Consider the following 27138-nt stretch of genomic DNA (forward strand, 5'->3'; position numbering starts at 1 on the left):
CCATGCTTCAAAGTTAGTACATTAATTGGTCATTGTAAATTGTCTTGCGTTCACGGTAGGGTTAAATACTGTAGCTGCGTTTCTGGGTAGCACGGCTTGTTGAGCCAGGACAGTTTGTCCCCAAATACCAAACTAGTACAGGTTAGTAGTTAATTGGTCATATCGGGGTGATTAGGTGCGCGGCCTCACTGGGCCAGAAGGGACTTTTACTGTGCAATATGTCTTTTAAAAAAAACCAAACAATCCAGTTAGAATAATTTCAAAATGAGTCAGCATTAAATCATCAAGGTACTGTAAAACACATATTTTAGCAAGCTGGTTAAAAAAAATTAACTTGTGACAACAGATGATGAATTTCTGACATAGCACAGCATTTAAAAAAGATTATCTTCAAAAACAAATATTGGCTTTAAAAGCCAATGCCTCATTAAAAGGATAAGGATGCTTGTGACTGAAGTTCAACAGTGAACCCTGTTTAACCTGCCCACAGTACACCTAGCTGACAGACCCTGTACAGCACTGAACCCGTCCACAGTACGTTTAGCTGACAGACCCTGTACAGCACTGAACCCGTCCACAGTACGCTTAGCTGACAGACAGACCCTGTACAGCACTGAACCCGTCCACAGTACGTTTAGCTGACAGACAGACCCTGTACAGCACTGAACCCGTCCACAGTACGTTTAGCTGACAGACCCTGTACAGCACTGAACCCGTCCACAGTACGTTTAGCTGACAGACCCTGTACAGCACTGAACCCGTCCACAGTACGTTTAGCTGACAGACCCTGTACAGCACTGAACCCGTCCACAGTACGTTTAGCTGACAGACAGACCCTGTACGGCACTGAACCCGTCCACAGTACGTTTAGCTGACAGAGAGACCCTGTACGGCACTGAACCCGTCCACAGTACGTTTAGCTGACAGACAGACCCTGTACGGCACTAACCCGTCCACAGTACTTTTAGCTGACAGAGAGACCCTGTACAGCACTGAACCCGTCCACAGTACTTTTAGCTGACAGAGAGACCCTGTACAGCACTGAACCCGTCCACAGTACGTTTAGCTGACAGACCCTGTACGGCATTGAACCCGTCCACAGTACTTTTAGCTGACAGAGAGACCCTGTACGGCACCCGTCCACAGTACTTTTAGCTGACAGAGAGACCCTGTACGGCACTGAACCCGTCCACAGTACGTTTAGCTGACAGACAGACCCTGTATGGCACAGAACCCGTCCACAGTACGTTTAGCTGACAGACCCTGTACAGCACTGAACCCGTCCACAGTACGTTTAGCTGACAGACAGACAGACCCTGTACGGCACTGAACCCGTCCACAGTACTTTTAGCTGACAGAGAGACCCTGTACAGCACTGAACTCGTCCACAGCACGTTTAGCTGACAGACCCTGTACAGCACTGAATCCGTCCACAGTACGTTTAGCTAGACATACTTCAAAACAAACCGCAGATAGAGTCAACACACAATGTCAGAAAGAAAAATACAGAAATTAAAATTAAACCTTCCTCAGATTAGCTTTTATTTGAAGACTTAATTTTTTCCTTTTCTAATTTGATTTTTACAGCTTCTTCAAATCTACATAAGTATTAGATACAGCCCAGTCAATCACGGGAAAAGACCTCCTCCCCACTGCTGAGTACATCTACACAGAACAATGCCACAAGAAAGCAGCATCCATCATCACTGTCCCCCATCATCCAGGTCATGCTCTCTTCTTGCTGCTCCCATTGAGCAGCAGGTACAGGATCCCTCGGTCCCACACCAGCAAGTTCAGGCATAGTTATTATCCTACAACCATCAGGCTCCTGAACTAGCACGGATAACTTCACTCATCTCAACTACAACTCAAGTTCTCAGTACGGTCTTTTTCATTTGCACAGATTTATCTTCTTTTGCATATTAGTCAATCTTTGTGTATTGTTTTCCATAAATTCTGTTGTATTTCTTTATTTCCTGTAAACATCTGCAAGGAAATGAATTTCATGGTAATATAAACGTACTTGGACAATAAGCTTTACTTTGAATTTTGACTCTTGATTTCTGCGATATTACAAGCCAGATCAGCATATAATTAACAGATTGCTAAGCGGCAAATTAAAATTCATGGAAGTCACTTGCAAATCAGTATATGTTCAGCAAGATGGGTTTAGCATTGCCTGTAAAATCCTCAGTACTCACAAGATAACTCATGGAGAATTTTAAGTTCCCAGAGTTACAGAGGCCCAAAAATTCCACAATTAAGTAATTAACTTACTTCCAGAAACCCAAACCACTTTTTTTTTTAATGGAAGAAATTGAAAAACACAACAGGATCAGGAGTATTGCATAATTCTAGTCAACTCATTCTAGGAAGGATGTTGAGACTTTGAAGAGGGTGCAGAAGAGGTTTACCAGGATGTCGCCTAGATTAGAAGGCATGTTCTAAAATGAAAGGTTGAACAAACTTGGTTTGTTTTCTCTGGAATGGCAGAGACCAAGGTGAGATCCATGAGAGGCACAGGCAGTACCTCTTTCCCAGCAATGAAAGGAAAGGTCAAATACCACACAGCATACATTTAAGGTGACAGGAGGTAAGTTCAATGGAGAAATGTGGGACAGGTTCCTCCCCCCCCCCCACCCCACCAAGAAAGAGGTGGGTGCCTGGAATGCTGTCTGTGGTGGTAGCAGAGGCAAATACATTAGAGAAAAATAGAAGGAGATCGACATTGTGTAAGCAGAAGGAATTAGTTTAGTTGCCCATTTGATTTTAGTTTATTTGGTTTGACACAACATTGTGGGCAGAAGGGTCTGTTCCTGTGTTGTACTGTTCTATGTTCCAGGATCTCCCTTTAACGTTTACAGAAAAGAAGCAATTATATTGGACATTACGAAGCACTTTCTCTTCCTTTAGTACAGATCATTGCAATCATTCAATGCCTTGGTGAAGATTAAATCACAGAATAATCTAATTGATACAGACTTTTGAATCCATATTAATGTTTATCCTTCTTTTACTTCTCACCTCTACATATCCACTTAGCTCCTGTGGAACCTTATCTTCAGCCATCCAACAGTATAACAGTGATTTCATCGGTAACTGATATTCTGAATTTATAGCTTTACAGCCTGCAACATTCCTAGCCTCATGCAAAATGTTTGTTTTCTATCTTTACAATCTTGTCATTGCATCAGAGTCACAGAGCACTACAGTATAGAAACAGTCCTGCGTACCAAACTATTACTCGGCCTAGTCTCATTGACCCACACTTGGAACATAGTCTTCCATACCCTTCCTATCCCTGTGCTTAACCTTGGGTCATGTGGACAGCAGCAATATCTACCTCTGGCTGCTGTTTATTGATTACAGTTCAGTGTTCAACACAATCATACCCTCAGTCTTAATCAACAAGCTCCAAAACCAGACCTCTGCATCTCCCTCTGCATCTAGACCCCTTACTTCCTCACCAGTAGACCACAGTCAGTGCAGATTGGAAATAACATCTCCTCCTCAGTGATAATCAACAGAGGCGTACCTGAAGGATGCATGCTTAGCCCACTGCTCTACTCTCTCTACGCCCATGACTGTGTGGTTAGGTACAGCTGAAACACCATCTATAAATTTTCTGATGACACAACTAAGGTTGTCAGAATTTCAGATGGTGATGAGGCGTACAGGAGTGAGTCAGATCAGCTGGTTGAGTGATGTTGGGGTGACAACTTTGCACTCAATGTAGGACCAAAGGATTGAGGATTTCAGGAAGGGGGAGTCAAGGAAACATATACCATCCTCATCAAAGGATCAGCAGTGAAAAGGGTGAGCAGTTTCAAATTCCTGGGTGTCAACATCTCTGAAGAGCTATCATGTGTCCAACATATTGATGCAATTACAAAGAAGGCACAACAGTGGCTATATTTTATTTGAAGTTTGAAGGGATATGTCACCACTCACAAATTTCTACAGGTGTACTGTGGAGAGTTTTTTAACTGGTTGCATCACCATCTGGTATGGAGGGGCCATTGCATAGGAACAGAAAAAGCTACAGAAAGTTGTAAACTCAGACAACACCATCATGGGCACCAGCCTCTTCAGCACTGATGACATGTTCAAAAGGTAATGCCTCATGAAGGCAACATCCATCATGAAGTACCCCTACCACCTAGGTCATGCCTGCTTCTGTTTGCTACCATCAGGGAGGTGGTACAGGAGCCTGAAAACACACACTCAACATCTCAGCTTCTTCCCCTCCACCATCAGATTTCTATATGGACAATGAACCCATGAACACTACCTATTTTTGGATGGAGATATATATATATATATTTTATGTACTGTTGCCAAAAAAAACTTCACATCATATGCAGTGATGTTAAACCTGATTCTGATCTCCTTTACATCCTATGGCTTCAACACCTTTTCTATCACTGATGCTAAGAGTGCAGTTGGTGCTTTTTTTTTTTGAAATCGCCTTTGTTTATCCCAGCTAGCCCAGGGCTCCTGAGTGAAGAAGGGTTTCTCTAATCCTACAAAATATTGGGTGTCTGATGCTTTATTTATCTAGCTTAGCTAATACCAATATTTCTAGGTAGCAATGTTAAAAATGTGACTTTTGAGTTTAAATGGATAGGATGATCCTTGCACTATGTTTTAGTTTCTTATTGGATAAACCACAAGACCCTATTCACCCTCTTGTGGAACAGAAGCCTGTTATCTGACAAGAGGGTCTCGGCCCAAAATGTTGACTGTTTATTCTCCTCTGTAGATGCTATGTTCCTCCAGCATTTTGTGTGTGCTGCTCAAGATTTCTAGTATCTGCAGAATCTCTTGTTCTTACAATAAAATACCTCCATTTCACAATTTGAAGCAAATAGTTCTCATGGTTCGAATCCACCTTTAACTCAAAATCTACACTTGGTTTAAATGTTTCTCTTTTAAATAGTCTTTCCATTTCTGCAAGGTCAAGGTTCTGACCAGCTGCAGAACTGGTGTGGGAATTGCAAGGCATCTGACCTCAAATCCCCACTGAAGATTGCGAAGACTGCTGAGAGGACCATCAGGTTCTCTCTTCCACTCATCAGATAAATATCAGGAGCACTGCATAAGCAGGGCCCATAGCATTGTCAGTGATCCTGCTCATCAATCTCTTTGACCCCCTACCATCAGGCAGGAGGTACCACAGCATTAGGACGAGAACTGTTCTTCCCTCGGGCCATAAAACAACTGAACTCTTTGCCACCACCCAGGTCTCATCACATATGAAATGCCAGTGACGTTATACTATTTACATTTTAATTTGTATCACCCATGCACCTTCTTATTTGTGGTAATGTTATTTTATGAGTTATTTGTGAGTTACTTACTGTGCTGCGCACCTTGGTCTGGAGGAACGTTGTTTCATTTGGCGGTATACATGTGTATGGTTGAATGACAATGAACTGAACTTGAACTTAAGGTTCTGTTGTCTTTTTAGAGAATCCTGATTTTTTTTTTCCCTCCTGGAAACACTGGTGAGTGTGACAAAGTAATACCATCTAGTCGACTCTCAGACAATGAACATCAGCTGTTTAGACAATAAGCCCAGAAGACATAGGTGTGGAATTAGGCCATTCAGCCCATTGAGTCTGCTCCATCATTCAGGGGTCCCAGGACAGATCCCCGTAGAACACTACTGGTCACTGACCTCCAAGCAGAATCAGTTCCATCTACCACCACCCTCTGACTTCTGTGGGTAAAAGCCAACTCTGAACCCACACAGCCAAGTTTCCCTGGAAGCCATGCCTCCTGACCTTCTGAATGAACCTATTGTGGGGAACCTTGTCAAACACCTTACTAAGATCCATACGCACCACATCCATTGCTCTACCTTCATCACTTCCTCAGAAAAAAATCAATCAGGCTCGTAAAGCATGACCTGTCCTTCACCTACTCTTGAATAGAAGAGAATAACTACACACACTTCCCCATCATTGAAGTGTTCCTAAAACCAATTATCTCACTTTAAGGACTTTTCATCATCTGATACATTATCTATTGCTATTTATATTTGCATTTGTATGGTTTGTTGTCTACTGCATTTGCAGTTTCATTGATCTACTATTCTAGATTTGCTGAGTATGCCCACAGGAAAATGAATCTCAGTGTTGTATGTGGTGACATATTATCAAAGTACATATAAATTTACTTTGAAATTTGAAAGAAAAAAGCCATGCTGGTTATCCCTAATCCAAATGCTTGTAAATTCTGTCTCCAAGAACCTGCTCCAGTAATTTGTGCACCACTGATGAAAGTGTCACTGGTCTATAATTCCCAGGGTTATCCCCAGTACCTTTTTTTTTAAACTTTTTTTATTGCATTTTTAAATGATTACAAAGTATGAAAAAACAATGTATATAACCCATACCCCCTCCCCTTAACCCCTCCCCCCTAACTGCCCTATAGAAAAAAAAAGAAAGAAAGAAAGAATGCCTGGTGGTTGGAAGATCTCCACATGCTCCATGGAATTCGTAATAATTTTAATATGTATATTTATTTCTTTCCCCTAATAACCAATTGTTTCATCTTCAAAGCATCTATATATTTAATCCTGTCTTTTGTAAATAAGGGCTCCAAATTTTCAAAAATGTTTCATATTTATCTCTTAAATATGGTACTTTTTTACATTCGACATGGTCTTGCTCTAAAATTCAACCTTTTTGGACAAATTTAAGACTTTTACTGGAACAAATTACAGGAACACAATTTCCTCATAATCCAATATTATTTTTACTAGGTGATATTGAAGGGATAAAACCGAAACTCAAACTAAATAAGTATCAGAAAGAATTTATAAAAATTGCACTGGCAGTAGCCAAAAAAGCTATTGCAGTTACTTGGAAATCGGATACACATTTAAGTATAGATTCTTGGAAGAAAGAAATCTATGGTTGTATTCCATTAGAAAAAATTACTTATAATCCCAGTACCTTTCTTGAACAAAGGAATAACATTTGCCACCCTCCAATATCCTGTGGCCAGTAAGGATGCAAAGATCATTGCCAAAGGCAGAGCAATCTTTTCCTTTACTTCCCATAAGTCTCTGGGGTTGGGGAATATCACATCCAGCCCGGGCGATTTATATACCCAAGTATTGGAACTTTTGAAAAACACATCCTCTTTCTTAACCTCGACATGTTTTGGTGCATCAGCCTACAATGAATACTGAAGAGAGAATATAGAGTTAGGAAGAAAACTGAAAAGCAAGACCTCAAGGGTAGAAATTTCTGTATTGCTGCCTGTCCCATGAATCAAGAGGGTAAGTACTTTATTGATCCCCAGTGGGAAATTCTTTTGTTAAAGCAGCAACATTTTAAAACACACTTAACAATAATAAATATAATAAAGTAACTGTAATAATATACACAATAATTGGTCAATGTGCAATAATAGTAAGGATGATTTGGCAGATAAATGCTTGGCTCATTTGTGCAAGGGGCAGGATTTCAGATTTCTGGATCATTAGGATCTTGTCTGGGGAAGGTTATGACCTACACAAAAAGAATGGGTTTCACCTGAAGTTAAGTAGGGCCAATAGTCTTGTCGGCAGATTTGCTAGAGTTGTGAGAGAGGCTTTAAACTAATATAGTGGGAAAAAAGAACCGGAGTGATAGGGCAGATGGTAAATAGTTTAGGGAAGTATATTGTCATGCACTTAGGTAGAAGGACTAAGGTATAGAGTATTTTCCAAACCAGGAGAAATTTAAAATTTTTTTAAAATCTGAGGTTCGAAGAGGGACTTGGGAATCCTCATGTAGCATTCTCTAAAGATCAACTTGCAGGTTCAGTTTGAGGCAAGTAACAAAAGGCTATGGTGAAAAAGTACAGTCGACGTTTCAGGCCAAAACCCTTTGGCAGGACTGGAGAAAAAAAACTGAGGAGTAGATTTTAAAAGGTGGAGGTGGGGGAAGGGGAGAGAAAACCACCGGTTGACAGGTGAAACCTGGACAGGGAAGGATGAAGTAAAGAGCTGGGAAGTTGATTGGTGAAAGAGACAGAAGGCCATAGAAGAAAGAAAAAGGGGGAAGGAGCACCAGAGGGAGGCAATGGGCAGGCAAGAGGATAAGGTGAGAGGAAAAAGGGGATGGGGAATGTGGGGCATTACCAGAAGTTTGAGAGGAGTTTCTTTAGCCAGAGGGTGGTGATCTGTGGAATTCAATGCCACAGGTGGCTGTGGAGGCCATCATTTAGTACATTTAAAGCAGAACTGATAAATTGTTGATTATAAGGTCGTCAAAGATTACATGGAGAAGGCATGAGAATGGTACTGAGAGGGATAATAAATCCTCCATGATGGAATGGTCTAATTCCATTCCTATGTCTTAGACTCATGTACAAGAACCTCCCCTACTTTCTGTGACTCCAGACATGTCTCCTCTTTTATTCCCAATCTGCCCTACCTTCAATCATCCTGTTCTTCATGTACATGTGTTCGGGGTTTTCTTTAACCTTACTTGTTAACCGTTGTTTGCCTCTCAACACTCAGTTTTCTTCTTTCCTCTTGGATGGTTTTCACTGATTAACCATTGACTCCCCAAATCTCCAGAAACCTCCCTCCTTTCAGGCACTTCTTAAACTCCAGCTTTTGGTTAACTTCTCTAATGACTCTGTAAATGGATCTGAGTTCTTTCACTATTTACAAACTTAACTATGTTAATTGCATCTCATATCCACAACAGATCAATAGCAAAAACACTCCATTCATTTCATTATAAATAATAGCACAGAAATGCAACACAGGTGACACTACCATTAGAAGGAGGTACAGGAGCCTGAAGATCTAAACCGAGTCTGAAACTTCTTCTGAGTGCTGAGGAAGGGTCTTGGCTCAAAACCTTGACTGTTTGTCTCCTCCATAGATTCTTCCTGATCTACTGAGTTCCGCCAGCATTTCGTGTGAGTTGCTTGAAACTCTACATTTTAAGAGCAGTTTCTTTCCCTCTGCCATCAAATTTCTGAATAGTCCATGAACACTACCTCGTAATTCATCTTTTGAGTTATTTATTTATGTAACTTTTTATGCCTTCAACTATACTGCAGCCATAAAGCAACAAATGTCACAAAATATGTCAGTGATAATGAACCTACTTCTGCCCAAATACAGAGAAATACACAAATATAGATTTCGGTCCAACTAAATGGAAAATACTCTCCCACTCAATGTACATTATCTCTTTTTATCCTGGAATAGGATAGAAGCACCTTAGACTTTTTAAATTTTATTTAGAGACACATTGCTGAACAGTCCCATTCAGCCTAGCAACCCACTTATTTAACCCTAGCTCAATTGCAGACAATTTACAGTGACCAGATAATCAACAAACTGGTAGATCTCTGGACTGTGGGAGGAAACAGGAGCACCTGGAGAAAACCAACGTGTTCACAGGGAGGACATACAAATTCCTTAGAGACAGATCAGACTTGAACTTTGATGCCCCATGCTGTAAAAGTGTTGCACTAACCACTGTGGCACCTCATGTACAAGGTCTGCTCAGATATTAAGTTTTACTATCATGATTCCAACTCCTTTCCAGCCTCAACTAGAGCACCAACTTCAAGATTATCCATAGTGTAGTGACACAAGTTACACTGAAAAAACTCACCTAGTTTCCTTCTCAAGGTCTAATTAATAGGATATCATGGCCGCTCCACATGAAAAAAGCAGCATTTCCCAGGGGCAGTCATTTTAATTCTTATTCCCTTTCTCATTCCAACATGTTGGTCCATTGTTTCCTCTTCTGCCACAATGAGACCACACTCAGGGTGCAGAAGCAACACCTCATATTCCACCTGGGTAGCCGTCAACCTGATGGCGTGAAGATCAATTTCTCCTTCCAGTAATTTATTTCCCCTGCATCTTCCCTCTTTCTATAGTCCCAACTCAGGCCTCTTATCTCTTTTTCTCACTTGCCTGTGACCTCTCCCTAGTGACCTCCTCCTTCTTTCCTTCCACTATCAGATTTCTTCTCCTCCATCCCTATGCCTTTTCCATCTATCACCTCCCTGCTTCCTACTTCCTTCCCCACTCCCCAGCTTCACCCATAACTTGCCAGCTTGTCCTCCTTCCCTCCCCCTTCTTATTCTGGCATCTTTCCCCTTCCTTTCCAGTCCTGATGAAGGATCTTGACCCGAAATGTCAGTTGTTTATTCATTTTGATAGATGCTGCCATTCCTAACGAGTTCCTCCAACATTTTGTGTGTGTTGATCAATAACGAATTGCCCGTTTCCAAGGATAAACTACTACCTTTGCCAACTATCAATAACAGATTCAGATTAGTAGGAATACATACTTAGAAGACATTTATAGACAGATAATTAAAGATAAGCAGAAGCAGTGTGTGAGAAGCAACATAAAATGCTGAAGGAACTCATCAGGTCATGCACCATCTATAGAGGGGAATAGACAATCAATGCAGAGTCTCTTTATCAGGGCTGGAAAGAAAAGGGGCAGAAGCCAGAATAAGGTGGCAAGGGAAGGAATACAAGCCAGCAGGCGACTGGTGAGAGTGAAGGGTGGGGAAAGTTGGGGGGGGGGCGAGAGATGGTCAGAAGCTGAGAGAGGGTAGGCGTAAGAGGTAAAGGGCTGAAAGAGGAAGAATCTGGTCTGAAAGGACAGTGGACCATGAAAGAAAGGGAAGGAGAAGTCTCCAGATGGAAGTGATGGGCAGGTGAGGAGAGGAAGGGGTGAGAATGGAATGAAAAAAGACAGGAAGAGGGGCAAGACAATAACCAAAGTTAGACAAATTGATGTTCATGCCAACAGGTTGGAGGCTGCCAAGGAATATGAGGTGTTGCTCAGCTTTAAGTAGTATACACAACTTACATCAGAAAGAACGCATTCATGCCACAGAGAGAGTGACCCACCCCCTCTGATTGACACACCTCAGCCAAGGGGGGGCATCTTCACATTGGAACATCATCACATCTTATTCCTCCTTAGTCATGATATTGAGGCTCAGTTTAGTCAATCTCACCTCCTACAACAGACCTACCATCCCTACACTGGTGAACCAACCAACACATACTCCACTCTCCCCTCCTACCCCTCCTCACAGCCCCCCACCCTGCTCTCGTGACTACACCCCTCCCACACCTGAAACCACCACAGTGGGCTTCACAGCTGAACAGGTGAGAAGACAGCTGGAACGTCTCCACCCAAGCAAGGCTACAGGCCCAGATGGTGTCAGCCCCAGGGTGCTCAAAGCCTGTGCCCCCAGCTATGTGGAGTACTTCACCATGTCTTCAACCTGAGCCTGAGTGTCCAGAGGGTTCCTGTGCTGTGGAAGACATCCTGCCTCGTCCCTGTACCGAAGACGCCGCGCCCCAGTGGCTCCAATGACTACAGACCGGTGGCATTCTCCCACATCACGAAGACCCTGGAGAGACTTGTTATAGAGCAGCTCCGGCCTATGGTTAGGCCACACTTAGACCCCCTCCAATTCGCCTACCAGCCCAGACTAGGAGTTGAGGATGCCATCGTCTACCTGCTGAACCGTGTCTATGCCCACCTGGACAAGTCAGCAAGCACTGTGAGGGTCATGTTTTTTGACTTCTCCAGTGCGTTCAACACTATCCGCCCTGCTCTGCTGGGTGAGAAGATGACAGTGATGCAGGTGGATGCTTCCCTGGTGTCATGATTTATTGATTACCTGACTGGCAGACCACAGTATGTGTGCTTGCAACACTGTGTGTCAGACAGTGGTCAGCAGCACTGGGGCTCCACAGGGGATTGTCTTGTCTCCCTTTCTCTTCACCATCTACACCTCAGACTTCAGCTACAACATGGAGTCTTGCCATCTTCAGAAGTTTTCTGATGACTCTGCTATAGTTGGATGCATCAGCAAGGGAGATGAGGCAGAGTACAGGGCTACGGTGGGAAACTTTGTCACATGGTGTGAACAGAATCATCTGCAGCTTAATGTGTAAAAGACTAAGGAGCTGGTGGTGGACTTGAGGAGGGCTAAGGCACCGGTGACCCCTGTTTCCATCCAAGGGGTCAGTGTGGACATGGTGGAGGATTACAAATACCTGGGGATACGAATTGACAATAAACTGGACTAGTCAAAGAACACTAAGGCTGTCTACAAGAAGGGTCAGAGCCATCTCTATTTCCTGAGGAGACTGAGGTCCTTTAACATCTGCCGGACAATGCTGAGGATGTTCTACGAGGCTGTGGTGGCCAGTGCTATCATGTTTGCTGTTGTGTGCTGGGACAGCAGGCTGAGGGTAGCAGACACCAACAGAATCAACAAACTCATTCGTAAGGCCAGTGATATTGTGGGGGTGGAACTGGACTCTCTGACAGTGGTGTCTGAAAAGAGGATGCTGTCCAAGTTGCATGCAATCTTGGGACAATGACTCCCATCCATTCCAAAATGTACTGGTTAGGCACAGGAGTACATTCAGCCAGAGACTCATTCCACCGAGATGCAACACTGAGCATCATAGGAAGTCATTCCTGCCTGTGGCCATCAAACTTTACAACTCCTCCCTCAGAGCGTCAGACACCCTGAGCCAATAGGCTGATCCTGGACTAATTTCCACTTGGCGTTATTTACATATTATTATTTAATTATTTATGGCTTTATATTGCTATATTTCTACACTATTCTTGGTTGGTGAGGTTGTAACGAAACTCAATTTCCCTCGGGATCAATAAAGCATGTCTGTCTGTCTATCTATGCTCCAGTCCCTGCAACTGTAGTTACTAAATTCATTTTAATAGAACAAATGATAATTTTCACTTAACCAGATTGTTGTACAGAGGTGACCTCACAATTTCAATGCTAAAGTTCATGTGACATATTTAAAACAATTCTGTCCTCACTGCAGGAGATTTGACTGTTCACGCATCTGAAGAGATGCTCATTTTCTCAGCCTCTATCTCCATCAGGACCATCATTAACTGGGTATTCCCAGCCCCTCAATACCGAATTGGACCCTCACCAACTGGCCGCTACACCAGCCCTTTGAACCCCATCAAAATCATCATCCCTCTAGGCTTATACAGATCTTCATCAACTGCCCTTCTAACCTCATATCAGGTGCATCACAAACGGCTCATTGCCCCAAGCCCAACTGCCTATTCCATCAACCCTTCAAACGCCATCACAGTCGTCAACGCCCAGCCACTCCAATCCTATCAGGATTATTACCATCTGGCAATCTTCACCTCCTCCTCCCACCCAGAACCATCTAAAGGAGTCGGCCACCCACTGTTACCAATAGCAACGCTTTTTCAAAGCCAACAGTCGCGCCGAATGGCGACAACCCGCTCTGATAACGAAGGTAAACAGTCTGAACGGAAAGGCTGGGAGCGAACTTTGGGGTAAAGATACGGACCTGGTCCCAGAGTAGCCACTGGTATAGCGCCCGCTCCAGCTCCTGGTCTCCATCGTGGGGCTCGCAGCCCAGCGGGTTCCCGTTCATATCCTGCCCGCCGTCCCCCATTCTCCGCCCGCACTCACAGCCGGTACCTCACCGACAGCAAAGCCGCCTCTTCATCGTGTGCGAGCCGCCGCCAGCGCTCTCTATTTTCTTCCCCCATAATATTCCAAACTGCGTCTGCGCAAGGCGGGCGGCGCCGCCTTTGTAGTTTGTCAGCCGGAAACGGCGGGGGCCGGTGGGGTTAGTGGAGGCTGAGCGGACTACATATCCCAGCAGGCACCGCAAGATGAAGCTGCTCTGGTTACCCGGGAAACGACGTGGAGGCGCGTGAGACCCTGGCGTTGCGGCGCCGACTGGAAATTGTAGTTTCATGTTGAGTAAATGCAGCAAAACCAACACACACAAAATGCCGGAGGAACTCGGCCGGCCGGGTAGCATCTATGGAAAAGAGTAAACTGTTGACGTTTACGGCTGAGACCCTTCATCTGGACTTGAAAGGAATAGTAACAAATTGGGACTACAACTCCCACAGAACAATGCGCGCTCCATGGACGCGCAAACCAAAGACTTGGCGTTGTCTCAGAAACCTGGTAAGTAAAGATATGGTAGGCTGTATCACATGATAAGGCTTTTTCCACCGAACCATGCAAGAGATCGTTTCTTGTATTCATCATCAAAGCAGTGGTGCTCTGTCAACTATAAGACATAGATGCTGAATCAGGCCATTCGGCCATAGAATATTACAGCACAGAAACAGGCCTTTTGGCCCTTCTTGGCTGTGCTGAACCATTTTTCTGCCTAGTCCCACTGACCTGCACCTGGCCCATATCCCTCCATACACCTCTCATCCATGTACCTGTCCAAGTTTTTCTGAAATGTTTAAAGTGAGCCTGCATTTACCACTTCATCTGGTAGCTCATTCCACACTCCCACCACTCTCTGCGTGAAGAAGCCCCCCCCCCCCCACCATGTTCCCTTTAAACTTTTTTCATCCTTAACCCATGTCCTGTGGTTTTTATACGCTCTTAGCCTCAGTGGAAAAAGCCTGCTTGTATTCAGTCTATCCATACCCATCGTAATTTTATTCACCTCTAAATCTCCCCTCATTCTCCTACACTCCAGGGAATAAAGTCCTAACCTATTCAACCTTTCTCTGTAACTCAGTTTCTCAAGTCCCAGCAACATCCTTGTAAACCTTCTCTGCACTCTTTCAACCTTATTAATATCCTTCCTGTAACTCGGTGACCAAAACTGCACACAATACTCCAAATTCGGCCTCACCAATGCCGTATACAACCTCACCATAACATTCCAACTCTTATACTCAATACTTTGATTTATAAAGGCCAATGTACCAAAAGCTCTCTACTACCCTATCTACCTGTGACACCACTTTTAGGGAATTAAGTATCGGTATTCCCAGATAACTCTGTTCTACGGCATTCCTCGGTGTCCTACCATTTACCTTGTATGTTCTACCTTGGTTTGTCCTTTCAAAGTGTAATACCTCACACTTGTCTGTATTAAACTCCATCTGCCATTTTTCAGCCCATTTTCCCAGCTGGTCTAAATCCCGCCGTAAGCTTTGAAAACCTTCCTCACTGTCCACTACACCTCTAATCTTTGTATCATCAGCAAATTTGCTGATCCAATTTACCACATTATCATCCAGATCATTGATATAGATGACAAATCACAATGGACCCAGCACTGATCCCTGTGGCACACCACTAGTCATAGGCCTCCACTCAGAGAAGCAATCCTCCACTACCACTCTCTGACTTCTCCCATTGAGCCAATGTCTAATCCAATTTACTACCTCACCATGTATACCTAGTGAGTGATTCTTCCTAACTAGCCTCCCATGCGGTACCTTGTCAAAGGCCTTACTGAAGTCCAGTGAGACAACATCCACTGTCTTCCCTTCATCCACTTTCCTGATAACCTCCTCGAAAAACTCTAGTAGATTTATTAAACATGACCTATCATGCACAAAGCCATGTTGACTCTCCCTAATAAGTCCCTGTCTATCCAAATACTTGTAGATCCTATCTCTTAGTACTTCTTCCAATAATTTACCTGCTACTGACATCAAACTTACCGGCCTATAATTTCCTGAATTACTTTTAGAACCTTTTCAAACAACGGAACAACAGCTATCCTCCAATCCTCCGGCACCTCACCCGTGGATACCGACATCTTAAATATATCTGCCAAGGCCCTTGCAATTTCAACACTAGTCTCTTTCAAGGTCCGAGGTAATACCCTGTCAGGTCCTGGGGTTTTATCTACTCTGATTTGTCTCAAGACAGCAAGCACCTCCTCCTCTTTAATCTATATGGGTTCCATGACCTCACTACTTGTTTGCCTTATTTCCATTGACTCCATGCCAGTTTCCTTAGTAAATACAAATGCAAAAAATCCATTTAAAATCTCCCCATTTCTTTTGGTTCCATACATAGCCAACCACTCTGATCTTCAAGAGGACCAATTTTATCCCTTACTATCCTTTTGCTCTTAATAGACTTGTAGAAGCTCTTAGGATTATCCTTCCCCTTGACTGCCAAAGCAATCTCATTTCTTTTATCCCTCCTGATTTCTTCCTTAAGTATTTTCTTGCACTTTTTATACTCCTCAAGCACCTTATTTGCTCCCTGTTTCCATCATGTCTGACCAGGTCCTATATAGCTGCAACATTACCTCTCGGCTCCTAAATTCAATTCTTGCAGCTGCTTTGAGCGTCCTATGGACTCAGACCCCAAGATCACTCTGATCCTCCACACTGCCAAGGGTCTTACCATTAATACTATATTCTGCCATCATATTTGACCTACCAAAATGAACCACTTAACACTTATCTGGGTTAAACTCCATCTGCTACTTCTCAGCCCAGTTCTGCATCCTATCAATGTCCCGCTGTAACCTCTGACAGCCTTCCATACTATCCACAACCTCTAACCTTTGTGTCATCAGCAAACTTACTAACCCATCCCTCTACTTCCTCATCCAGATCATTTATAAAAACCACGAAGTGTAAGGGTCCCTGAGGCTCCTCACCGGTCACTGATCTCCATGCAGAATATGACCTGTCTAAATCCACTTTTTGCCTTCTGTGGGTAAGCTATTTCTGGATCCACAAAGCAATGTCCCCTTGGATCCCATGCCTCCTTACTTTCTCAATAAGCCTTGCATGGGGTACCTTATCAAATGCCTTGCTGAAATCCATATACAGTACATCTACTGCTCTTCCTTCATCAATGTGTTTAGTCACATCCTCAAAAAAATTCAATCAGGCTCCTAAGGCACGACCTGCCCTTGACAAAGCCATGCTGACTATTCCTAATCATATTATACTTCTCCAAATGTTCATAAATTCTGCCTCTCAGGATCTTCTCCATCAGCTTACCAACCACTGAAGTAAGACTCTCTGGTCTATAATTTCCTGGGCTATCTCTACTCCCTTTCTTGAATAAAGGAACAACACCCTCAACCCTCCAATTCTCCAGAACCTCTCCTGTCCCCAATGATGATGCAAAGATCATTGCCAGAGGCTCAGCAATCTCCTCCCTTGCCTCCCACAGCAGCCTGAGGTACATCTCATCCAGTCCCGGCGACTTATCCAACTTGATGCTTTCCAAAAGCTCCAGCCCATCCTCTTTCTTAATATCTACATGCTCAAGCTTTTCAATCTGCTGCAAATCATCAGTACAATCACCAAGATCCTTTTTCATAGTGAATACTGAAGTAAAGTATTCACTATGTATCTCTGCTATTTCCTCCGGTTCCATACACACTTTCCCATTGTCACACTTGATAGATCCTATTCTTTCACATCTTATCCTCTTGCTCTTCACATACTTGTAGAATGTCTCAGGGTTTTCCTTAATTCTTCCCGCCAAGGCCTTCTCATGGCCTTATCTTAATTTTTTTTATCCTATTCAGTTATTTTTAAATCCAACAAACCAAGATGCACTTCTGTTTTAATTAAACTTATCAACTTTAATTGTCATAGTTTACTTGGCCCGTTCACTTAGCTTTCAAAATTGGTAGTATAGTATATTGTTTTTCCATATTAGACCCGGTGAAGACCATCACATTTACTTCTCCACACTACCTGCTGTGCTACCGTACCATCCCCATTATAATATAACCATATAACAATTACAGCACGGAAACAGGCCATAATCGGCCCAGTTCGTGCCGAATGCTTACTCTCACCTAGTCCCACCGACCTGCACTCAGCCCATAACCCTCCATTCCTTTCCTGTCCATATACCCAATTTTTTTAAAATTACAATATCGAACCTGCCTCTACCACTTCTACAGGAAGCTTGTTCCACACAGCTACCACTCTCTGAGTAAAGAAGTTCCCCCTCGTGTTACCCCTGTACTTTTGCCCCCTAACTCTTAACTCATGTCCTCTTGTTTGAATTTCCCCTACTCTCAATGGAAAAAGCCTAATCACTTCAACTTGATCCCCCTTGTGTTACCCCCATACTTTTGCCCCCTAACTCTTAACTCATGTCCTCTTGTTTGAATCTCCCCTACTCTCAATGGAAAAAACCTATCTACTTCAACTTGATCAATCCCCCTCATTATTTTAAATACCTCTATCAAGTCCCCCCCCCTCAACCTCCCACACACCAAAGAATAAAGACCTAACTTGTTCAACCTTTCTCTGTAACTTAGGTGCTGAAACCCAGGTAACATTCTAGTAAATCTCCTCTGCATTCTCTCTATTTTGTTGACATCTTTCCTATAATTTGGTGACCAGAACTGTACACAATGCTCCAAATTCGGCCTCACCAATGTGTTGTACAATTTCAACATTATATCCCAACTCCAATACACAATGCTTTGATTTATAAAGGCGAGCATACCAAAAGCTTTCTTCACTGCCCTATCCACATGAGATTCCACCTTCAGGGAACTATGCACCATTATTCCTAGATCACCCTGTTCTACTGCATTCTTCAATGCCCTACCGTTTACCATTTATGTCCTATTTGGATTATTCCTACCAAAATGTAGCACCTCACACTAATCAGCATTAAACTCCATCTGCCATTGTTCAGCCCACTCTTCTAACTGGCCTAAATTTAGTAAATCTTTCAAGTTTGGTATTTCCTTAAAAGTTAGACAGGATTAGTTGTTGAATATACACATTGTGTTTCTTATCTCTTACACATTGATTAATAAATAGCTATTAAAACAAGATTTAAAATTTACCAATCATCAACCATCAATTCTCATCTGCCCAAGATGTTTCCAAACTTGTAGCTATGTTTGCGCAGACTCTGCTTCAGAGAGCTTGTGTTTTCATTCTGGAGACGCTGAGCCGTGGCCAGTGCGGAAACTGGAAGCCTGAGAAGACGTAGCTTACTCAGCTTCACCGATTGAATAGAAAAGGCAGTGACTCGCAGCAGCCAATTGGCATTCAGGATTGATTGACAAGAACAAATTAAAGTAAGGCGGGGCAAGAGGAGCAGCAATCAGAGTGGTCAGAGTTAGAGTGGGGCTTTTTGATGCTTTAGGTCTTCGAGGCTGCACTGAGAAGAGGCTTGAGTGAGAGAAAGCAAAAAAGCTGTAGGTAGGTTTTTTCTCCCCACAGTTTATTGTTTTTCTTTCTTTGTAGTTGTTCAGTTAGAAACAGTAGAGATGCCAGGCAGGACAATTGACTGCTCCTCTTGTGGGATGTGGGAAGGCAGGGAGACCTCCAGAGTCCCTGACGACTTCACCTGCAGGAAGTGCATCCAGCTGCAGATTTTAACACTCCACATAAGGAGCTGGTGTTGGAGATAAACATCAGATCATTCAAACTCCAGATCATTTGGGGGGATGAGGGGGTAACAAATAGAACGTGTAGAGAGGTAGGACACAGGAAACTGGGTGATAGTCAGGGAGGGGAAAGGGTTAAACAGCCAGTGAAGAGTACTCCTGTGGCCATCCCCCTCAACACCAGGTAAATCACTTTGGTACTGTTGGGGGGATGACTCAGCTGAGGAAAGTCACAGTGTCAGGTCTCTGGCACTGCGTCTGGCTCTCTTGCTCACAAGGGAAGGGGGAAGAAGAGGTGAGCTGTGGCGATAGGGGATTCATTAGTTGGGGGAACAGAAAGGAGGTTCTGTGGATGAGAACAAGATTCCCAGATGGTATTTTGCCTCTCGCATGCTGGGGTCCAGAGCATCTTGGATTGAATCCTCAGCATTCTTAAGTGGGAGGGTGAACAGCCAAAGGTTGCAGTCCATGTGAGTACCAATGAGGCAGGTAGGAAGAGTGACGAAGTTCTGCAAAGTGAATTCAGGGAATTAGGAGCTCAGTTAAAGGCCAGGACCTCCAGGGTTGAGACCTTAGGTTTGCTTCCCATGCTCTGTGCTAATGAGACCAGAAACAGAAAGGTTATACAGTTCAACACATGGCTAAGGAGTTGGTGCAGGAGAGAGGACATAAAAGTTTTGGATCATTGGGCTCTCTTCCAGAGAAGGTGGGACCTGTACAGAAGAGAAGGTTTTCACCTGAGCTGGAAGGGGACTGATATCCGAGTGTCAAGGTTTGCCAGTGCTGCATTTGGGGGGTGAGGATTTGAACTAGCTTTGCAGGGGGGTGGGAACCAGAGTGCCAGAACAGTTAGTGGAGAGGTTGTGGAGACAGATGTTGGTAAGAGCTCAGACAAAGTCAGGAATTGAAAGGCTGAGTATGGCACATCTAATATACTGAGCTGCTCATATTTCAATGCAATAATTATCGTAAGAAAGACAGATGAGCTCAGGGCATGACCAACACCTGGAATTATTGACACTGTAGCTGTTTCTGAAAGTTGGTTGCAGAAGGGGCAGGACTGGCAGCTCATTGTTTTACATAGAACATAGAAATCTACAGCACATTACAGGCTCTTTGGCCCACAATGTGTGCCAACCACGTAACCTACTACAAAGACTGCCTAGAATTTCCCTAACACATAGCCCTCTATTTTTCTAAGCTCCATGTACCTATCTAATAGGCTCTTAATAGACCCTAATGTCCTCCAGCAGCGGTGGGATCTCCCTGTGGCCACATACTTCAATTCCACAGACCATTCCCACTCTGATATGTCTGTCCATGGCCTCCTCTACCGTCAAGATGAGGCCACACACAGGTCGATGGAGCAATACCTTATCTCCCGCCTAGGTAGCCTCCTACCTGCCGGCATGAACATCCAACTCACTGACCTCCGTTGATACCCCTGCCCCCCCCTTACCCCTATCCCTATCTATTATTTTAGTCTGGTTCTCTTTCTCTCTTTTTTTTCCCTTCACTATAATCTCCCCCCAGCCCTACCTTTCTTTCTCTTTTATTTCCCATAATTCTCCACTTTCCCCCTAGCCCATTTCCCTCCAGCCCATCACTTCCTAGCTCTCTACTTTATCCCTCCCCCAACTTCTTATCCCCCCTCGACCATCCTATGTTACTTCACTCCTGATGAAGGCATTTCGGCCCGAAATGTCGTCACTACCTCCTCCATAGATGTTGTCTGGCCTGCTGAGTTTTGCCAGCATTTTGTGTTTTTATTTATCTCCAGCATCTGCAGATTCACTCATGTAGCTAATGTATCCACCTTCACCACCAGCACCGGCAGTGCATTCCACACACCCACCACTCTCTGTGTGGAAAAACTTACCCCGACATCCCCTCAATACCTATTTCCAAGCACCTTAAAACTGTGCCCCCTCACATTAGCCATTTCAGCCCTGGAAAAAAGCCTCTGGCTGTCCACACAATCAATGCCCCTCATCACCTTACACACGTCTATCAGGTCACAGCTCATCCTGTGTCACTCCAAGGAGAAAAAGACCAAGTACACTCAACCTATTCTCATAAGGTACACCCTCCAATCCAGGCTACATCCTTGTAAATCTCCCCTGCACTTTCTCTATAGTATCCACATCCTTCCTGCGGTGAGCTGATCTGAAAACAGTACTCCAAGTGGGGTCTGACCAAGGTCTTGTATAGCTGTAACATTACCTCATGGCTCTTGAACTCAGTCCCATGGTTGATCAATGCTAACACACCATACACTTTCTTAACAATACTGTCAACCTGCGCAGTATTGACACGGACCCCAAGATCTCTTCGATCCTCCATGCTGCCAAGAGTCTTAACATTTATATTATATTCTGTCTTCAAATTGGACTTACCAAAATGAACCACTTTACACTTATCTGGGTTGAAGTCCATCTGCCACTTCTCAGCCCAGTTCTGCATCCTATTGATGTCTCGCTGTAACCTCTTGACAGCCCTCCAGACTATCCACAATACCCCAACCTTTGTGTCATCAGCACCCTTACTATCCCACCCTTCTACTTCTTCATCCAGGTCATTTATAAAAATCACAAAGACGAGGGGTCCCAGATCAGATCCCTGAGGAACACCACTGGTCACCAACCTACATGCAGAATACAGACCACCTACAACCGCCTTTTGTGAGTAAGCCAATTCTAGATTCACAAAGCAAAATCTCCTTGGATCCCATGCCTCCATACTTTCTGAAGGAGCCTTGCATGGGGAACCTTATCAAATACCTTGCTGAAATCCATATACATGGCATCCACTGCTCTACCTTCATCAATGTGTTTTATTACATTCTCAAAGAATTCAATTAGGCTCGTAAGGCATGACCTGCCCTTGACAAAGTCATGTTGACCATCCCTAATCAGATTATGTCTTTCCATATGCTCATAAATCCTGCCTCTCAGGATCTTCTCCAACAACTTGCCCACCACTGAAGTCAGACTCACTGGTCTATAATTTCCTGGGTTATCTCTACTTCATTTCTTGAACAAGGGAACAATGTTTTCAGGCCCTCCAATCCTCCGTTACTTCTTCTGTCGCCATTGATGATGCAAAGTTGATGCAACAGCCTCAGCAATCCCCTCCCTTGCTTCCCACAGTAGCCTGGGGCATATCTCATCTGGTCCCGGTGACTTATCTAAATGCTTTTCAAAAGCTCCAACACATCCTCTTTCTTAATGGCTATATGCTCAAGCGTTTCAGTCCACTGTAAGTTATCCCCACAATTGCCAAGGTCTTTTCCCCTGGTGAATACTGAAGAAAAATATTCATTAAGTACCACCGCTACCTCCTCCAGAACCATGCACAAGTTTCCACCATCGCACCTGATTGGTCCTATTCTCACACGGCTCATCCTATTGCTCTTCACAGACTTGTAGGTATGCCATGGGGTTTTCCTTAATTGTGCTCACCAAGGCCTTCTAATGGCCCCTTCTAGCTCTCCTAATTCCATTCTTTAGCTACTAACCTAGCAACCTTGTAATTTTCTAGAGCTCTAACAGTGCCTAGTTTCTTGAACCTTCATAAGCTTTTCTTCATAACTGGATTTTCTACTTCCTTTGTACACCATGGTTCTTTAACACTGCCATCCTTTCCCTGCCTCAATGGAACATGCCTTTGTAGAACTCCATGCAAATGTTCCCTGACCATTTGCCACATTTCTGCTGTGCATTTCCCTGAGAACATCTGCTCCCAATTTATGCTCCCAAGTTCCTGCCTAATAGCATCATATTTCCCCCTACCTCAATTAAATGTTTTCCCAAATTGTCTGCTGCTAACCCTCTCTAGTGCTATGGTAAAAGAGATAGAGTTGTGGTCACTGATGTCCCACTGAGAGATCCAACACCTGACTGGGTTCATTTTCCAATAACAGATCAAGTACAGCCTCCCTTGGCTTATCTACATATTGTGCCAGGAAACCTTCCTGAACACACCTAACAAATTGCACTAAGGAAATGTCAATCAACATAAGGAAAATTAAAATCTCCCATCACAACAACCCTATTATTATTGCACCATTCCAGAATCTGCCTCCCTATCTGCTCCTCTGTATCCCTGTTACTATTGGGGGGGGGGCCTATAAAAACACCTAGTAGAGTTATTGCCTCTTTTCTGTTTTAGACGTGACAGAGAGGGGGGGGGGATTAAAGGAAGAGGGGAGGCATTACTAATTGGAAAATGTCACAGCAGTGCTTAGTCAGGACAGACTGGATAACTCATCTAGTGAGGTGTTATGGATAGAACTGAGAAATAAGAAAGGTATAAATATGTTAATGGGGCTGTAATGAAACCACCCAACATTCCAAGGGATTTAGGGGAACAGATTTGTAGAGAGGTCACAAACTGTTGCAAGAAACATAAAGTTGTTAGAGTAGGTGATTTTAACTTTCTACATATTGGTTGGGACTGCTAGCCTGTCAATGATCAAGATGGGATAGAGTTTGTCAAATGGTTCAGGAAAATTTTCTTCATCAGTGCACAGAAGTCCCAATAAGTGAGTATGCGATACTGGATCTGCTGTTAGGGAATGAGACAGGGCAAGTGACTGGGTTTGTGTAGGGGAACACTTTGCATCAAGTGATCATGCCATTAGTTTCAAAGTAAATATGCAAAAGATAGGTCTGGTCTGCAGGATGAGATCCTAAGTCTGAGAGAGGCCAATTTTGATGGCATCAGAATGGACCTGGCAAGTGTGGATTGGGACAGGCTGTTTTCTGGCAAAGGTGTACTTGGTAAGTGAGAGGCCTTCAAAAGTGAGTGTTGAGAGTACAAAGATTGTATGTGCCTGTCAGAATCAAAGGTAAAGTTAATAGGTGTGAAGGTTTGGTTTTCAAGAGATATTGAGACTCTGGTTAAGAAAATAAATTGTGTTGTAGGTATAAGCAGGTAAGGACAATTGAGGTGCTAATGGATTATAAGAAATGTAAGAGAACACTTAAGAAAGAAATCAGAAGTTCTAGAAGATGGGATGGAGTTGCTCAAGCGGACAAGGTGAAGGGGAATCCTAAGGGATTCTACAGATAAATTAAGAGCAAAAGGATTGCAAGGGACAAAATTGGTCCTCTGGAAGATCAGAATGGTAGCCATGTGTGCAGCCAAAGGAGTTGAGGGAAATCTTAACTGGATTTTTTGTATCTGTGTTTGCTCAGGAGTGTTAGACAGTCTATAGAAGTGAGGCGAACCAGCATTAGCTTCATGGACTCTATACAGATTACAGAGGAAGGGTGTTTGCTGTCATGAGGCAAATTAGGATGGATAGATCACCAGGGCCTGACAAGGTATTCCCTCAGACCCTGCGGGAGGGATTTGCAGAAATTGCCAGGGCCTAGCTGAGATATTGAAATCATCCTTGTAAACAGAAGTGGTGCTGGAGGATTGGAAGATGGCCAAAGTTTAAGAAGGGCTCTAAACATATCACAGGAAATGATGAGCTGGTGAGCCTAACATCAGTTGTGGAAAAGTGAATTACTTCCTTTAAATGAATCCATCTCTATATATGATAATATTCCTTTCAAAGTTACGGATTCTTTTAGATATTTAGGTGTCATAATTACTAAAAAATATAAGGAACATTATAAAGCCAATTTTCCTCCTTTAGTGGACTCTATGAAGTGCTCATTTAGTAGATGGAGCCCACTTACATTTTCACTTGTTGGTCGTATTCTTGTAGTTAAAATGATGATTTTACCAAAATTTTTATATTTATTTCAGAATATTCCTTTTTTTTTGACTAAGAAGTTTTTTTGATCGGATTGATTCTATTATTCTATCTTTTATTTGGGATAATAAAAGACCAAGAATTAGTAAATGTCATTTACAAAAGTTGAAAAACGACGGAGGTCTTGCTTTGCCTAATCTAAGAATGTATTATTGGGCTGTTAATTTGCGATATCTGTCCTTTTGGTTATATTGGAGTGATAGGAATGATCGGCCATTTTGGGTAGACCTGGAACTGAGAGCTGTGAAACAGTTTTATTTAACTTCGTTATTAAGAACTACTCTACCTATACAATTAGCTAAAGTTGCTAATTTAAACCTATATTCTGTGGTTAAGGGCAAACACGAGGAAATCTGCAGATGCTGGAAATTCAAACAACACACACAAAATGCTGGTGGAACGCAGCAGGCCAGGCAGCATCTATAGGGAGAAGCGCTGTCGACGTTTCGGGCCGAGACCCTTCGTCAGGACAAACTGAAAGGAAAGATAGTAAGAGAGCCAGAAAGTTGATTGGCTAAAGGGTAGCCACCCCCTCTGGTCTCCTTCTATCATTTTGCATTTTCCCCTCCCCCTCCTACTTTCAAATCTGTTACTGTGGTGACCCATTTCCTGGCACATCCGAACCGGCTCACAATTAGCCAGCGTTCCGGCTAAGGGAGATAGCCTACGGGGGTTTGCGAGCACAGAGCTTTGGAGCCTCTGTGCCACGGGGGGGGGGCGGGGGTGGCAGGTTGAGGGAGGCTTAAAAGCAAGGCTGGGTATTTTGAATAAAGTTTTTTCTTCGACTGCAGTAACCGACTCTGTGTCGTAATTTTAGCGCTGCGTGTAGCACACCGCTACAATTGGTGACCCCGACAGTCCAAACGATTTTTGGACCAGAAATGACCGACGCCGCCTCTGTTCATGCGGTTTCGTTGAAACTGCCGGGTTTCTGGACACAGCGACCGAACCTATGGTTCCAGCAAGCTGAAGCCCAATTCCACGTTCGCCAGATCACCTCAGAAGACACCCGTTACTACTACGTGGTGAGCTCCCTCGACCAGGACACAGCGGCCCAGGTCGCCGAGTTCGTACAGTCGCCCCCGGCAGACGGCAAGTACACGGAATTCAAAGCCCTGCTCCTCAGGACTTTTGGACTCTCACGGCGCGAGCGGGCTGCCCATTTATTGCACCTGGATGGCTTGGGAGATAGACCTCCATCGGCTTTAATGAATGAGATGTTGTCTCTGGCCGACGGACACACACCCTGCCTCATGTTTGAGCAGGCATTCCTGGAGCAGCTGCCCGAGGACATACGCCTGCTGCTGTCCGACGCAGATTTCAGTGACCCCCGGAAGGTGGCAGCCCGGGCGGACTTGCTGTGGAACGCCAAGAAGGTGAGCGGGGCGTCTATCGCACAGATCACCCAGCCACGCTCCCAGCAGCAAACCAGTCCAGGCCCGGCCGCAGAGCCCGCTAACCCCAGAGGCAGGGGTGGGGGGCCCAATGAACAATGGTGCTTCTACCACCAGCGGTGGGGCGCAGAAGCCTGCCGTTGTCACCTGCCCTGCAAGTTCCCGGGAAACGCCAGGGCCAGCCGCCGCTGATGGCTACAGCGGCTGGCCATCGGGATAGCCTCCTGTATGTCTGGGACAAGTGGTCAGGATGCTGTTTTTTGGTTGACACCGGTGCTGAGGTCAGCGTCTTTCCTCCGACGAGTCACGACACCCGCAGCAGGGCACCGGGTCCCCCCCTGAGGGCCGTGAATGGCAGCACAGTAAGGACCTATGGCACCCGTCAGGTGCAGCTATAATTCGGCTCCAGCCAGTTCACGTGGGACTTCACACTGGCCGCCGTAGCCCAACCGCTTCTGGGTGCAGATTTTTTGCGGGCTCACAGCCTGCTGGTCGACCTGCCCAGGAAGAGACTGGTCCACGTCGAGACCTTTCAGACGTTCTCCCTGGGCGTGGCCCAGTTGCCAGCCCCTCACCTCGGCTCCATCACGCTGTCCGACAACGACTTCACCAGGGTCCTGGCGGATTTTCCTTCGGTTCTGGCACCGCAGTTCATAGCGGCCATGCCCCGACACGGCGTACAGCACCACATCCCGACCCAGGGACCACCCCTCCACGCCCGCGCTCGGCGGCTTCCCCCGGACAAGCTCCGACTGGCAAAGGAGGAGTTCAAGAGGATG

General features: G+C 44.4%; 1 protein-coding gene across 3 annotated transcripts in view; it reads right to left on the bottom strand.

The window, feature by feature from the left end:
- Positions 1 to 13606, bottom strand: part of pgm2l1 (phosphoglucomutase 2-like 1) — a 158551-nt gene extending 144945 nt beyond the window's left edge. For all 3 annotated transcript variants that reach the window (XR_009511050.1, XM_059963567.1, XM_059963566.1), the window contains exon 1: positions 13376 to 13606. Coding sequence is in view for 2 of the 3 variants with exons in the window: in XM_059963567.1 (XP_059819550.1) it covers positions 13376 to 13483 (108 nt within the window). In the remaining variant the exon portion in view is untranslated. The remainder of the gene's footprint in view (positions 1 to 13375) is intronic.
- Between the last annotated feature and the right edge of the window lie 13532 nt (positions 13607 to 27138).

The sequence above is a fragment of the Hypanus sabinus genome, chromosome 3 (genome assembly GCF_030144855.1).
Source record: "Hypanus sabinus isolate sHypSab1 chromosome 3, sHypSab1.hap1, whole genome shotgun sequence".
NCBI lineage: Eukaryota > Metazoa > Chordata > Chondrichthyes > Myliobatiformes > Dasyatidae > Hypanus > Hypanus sabinus.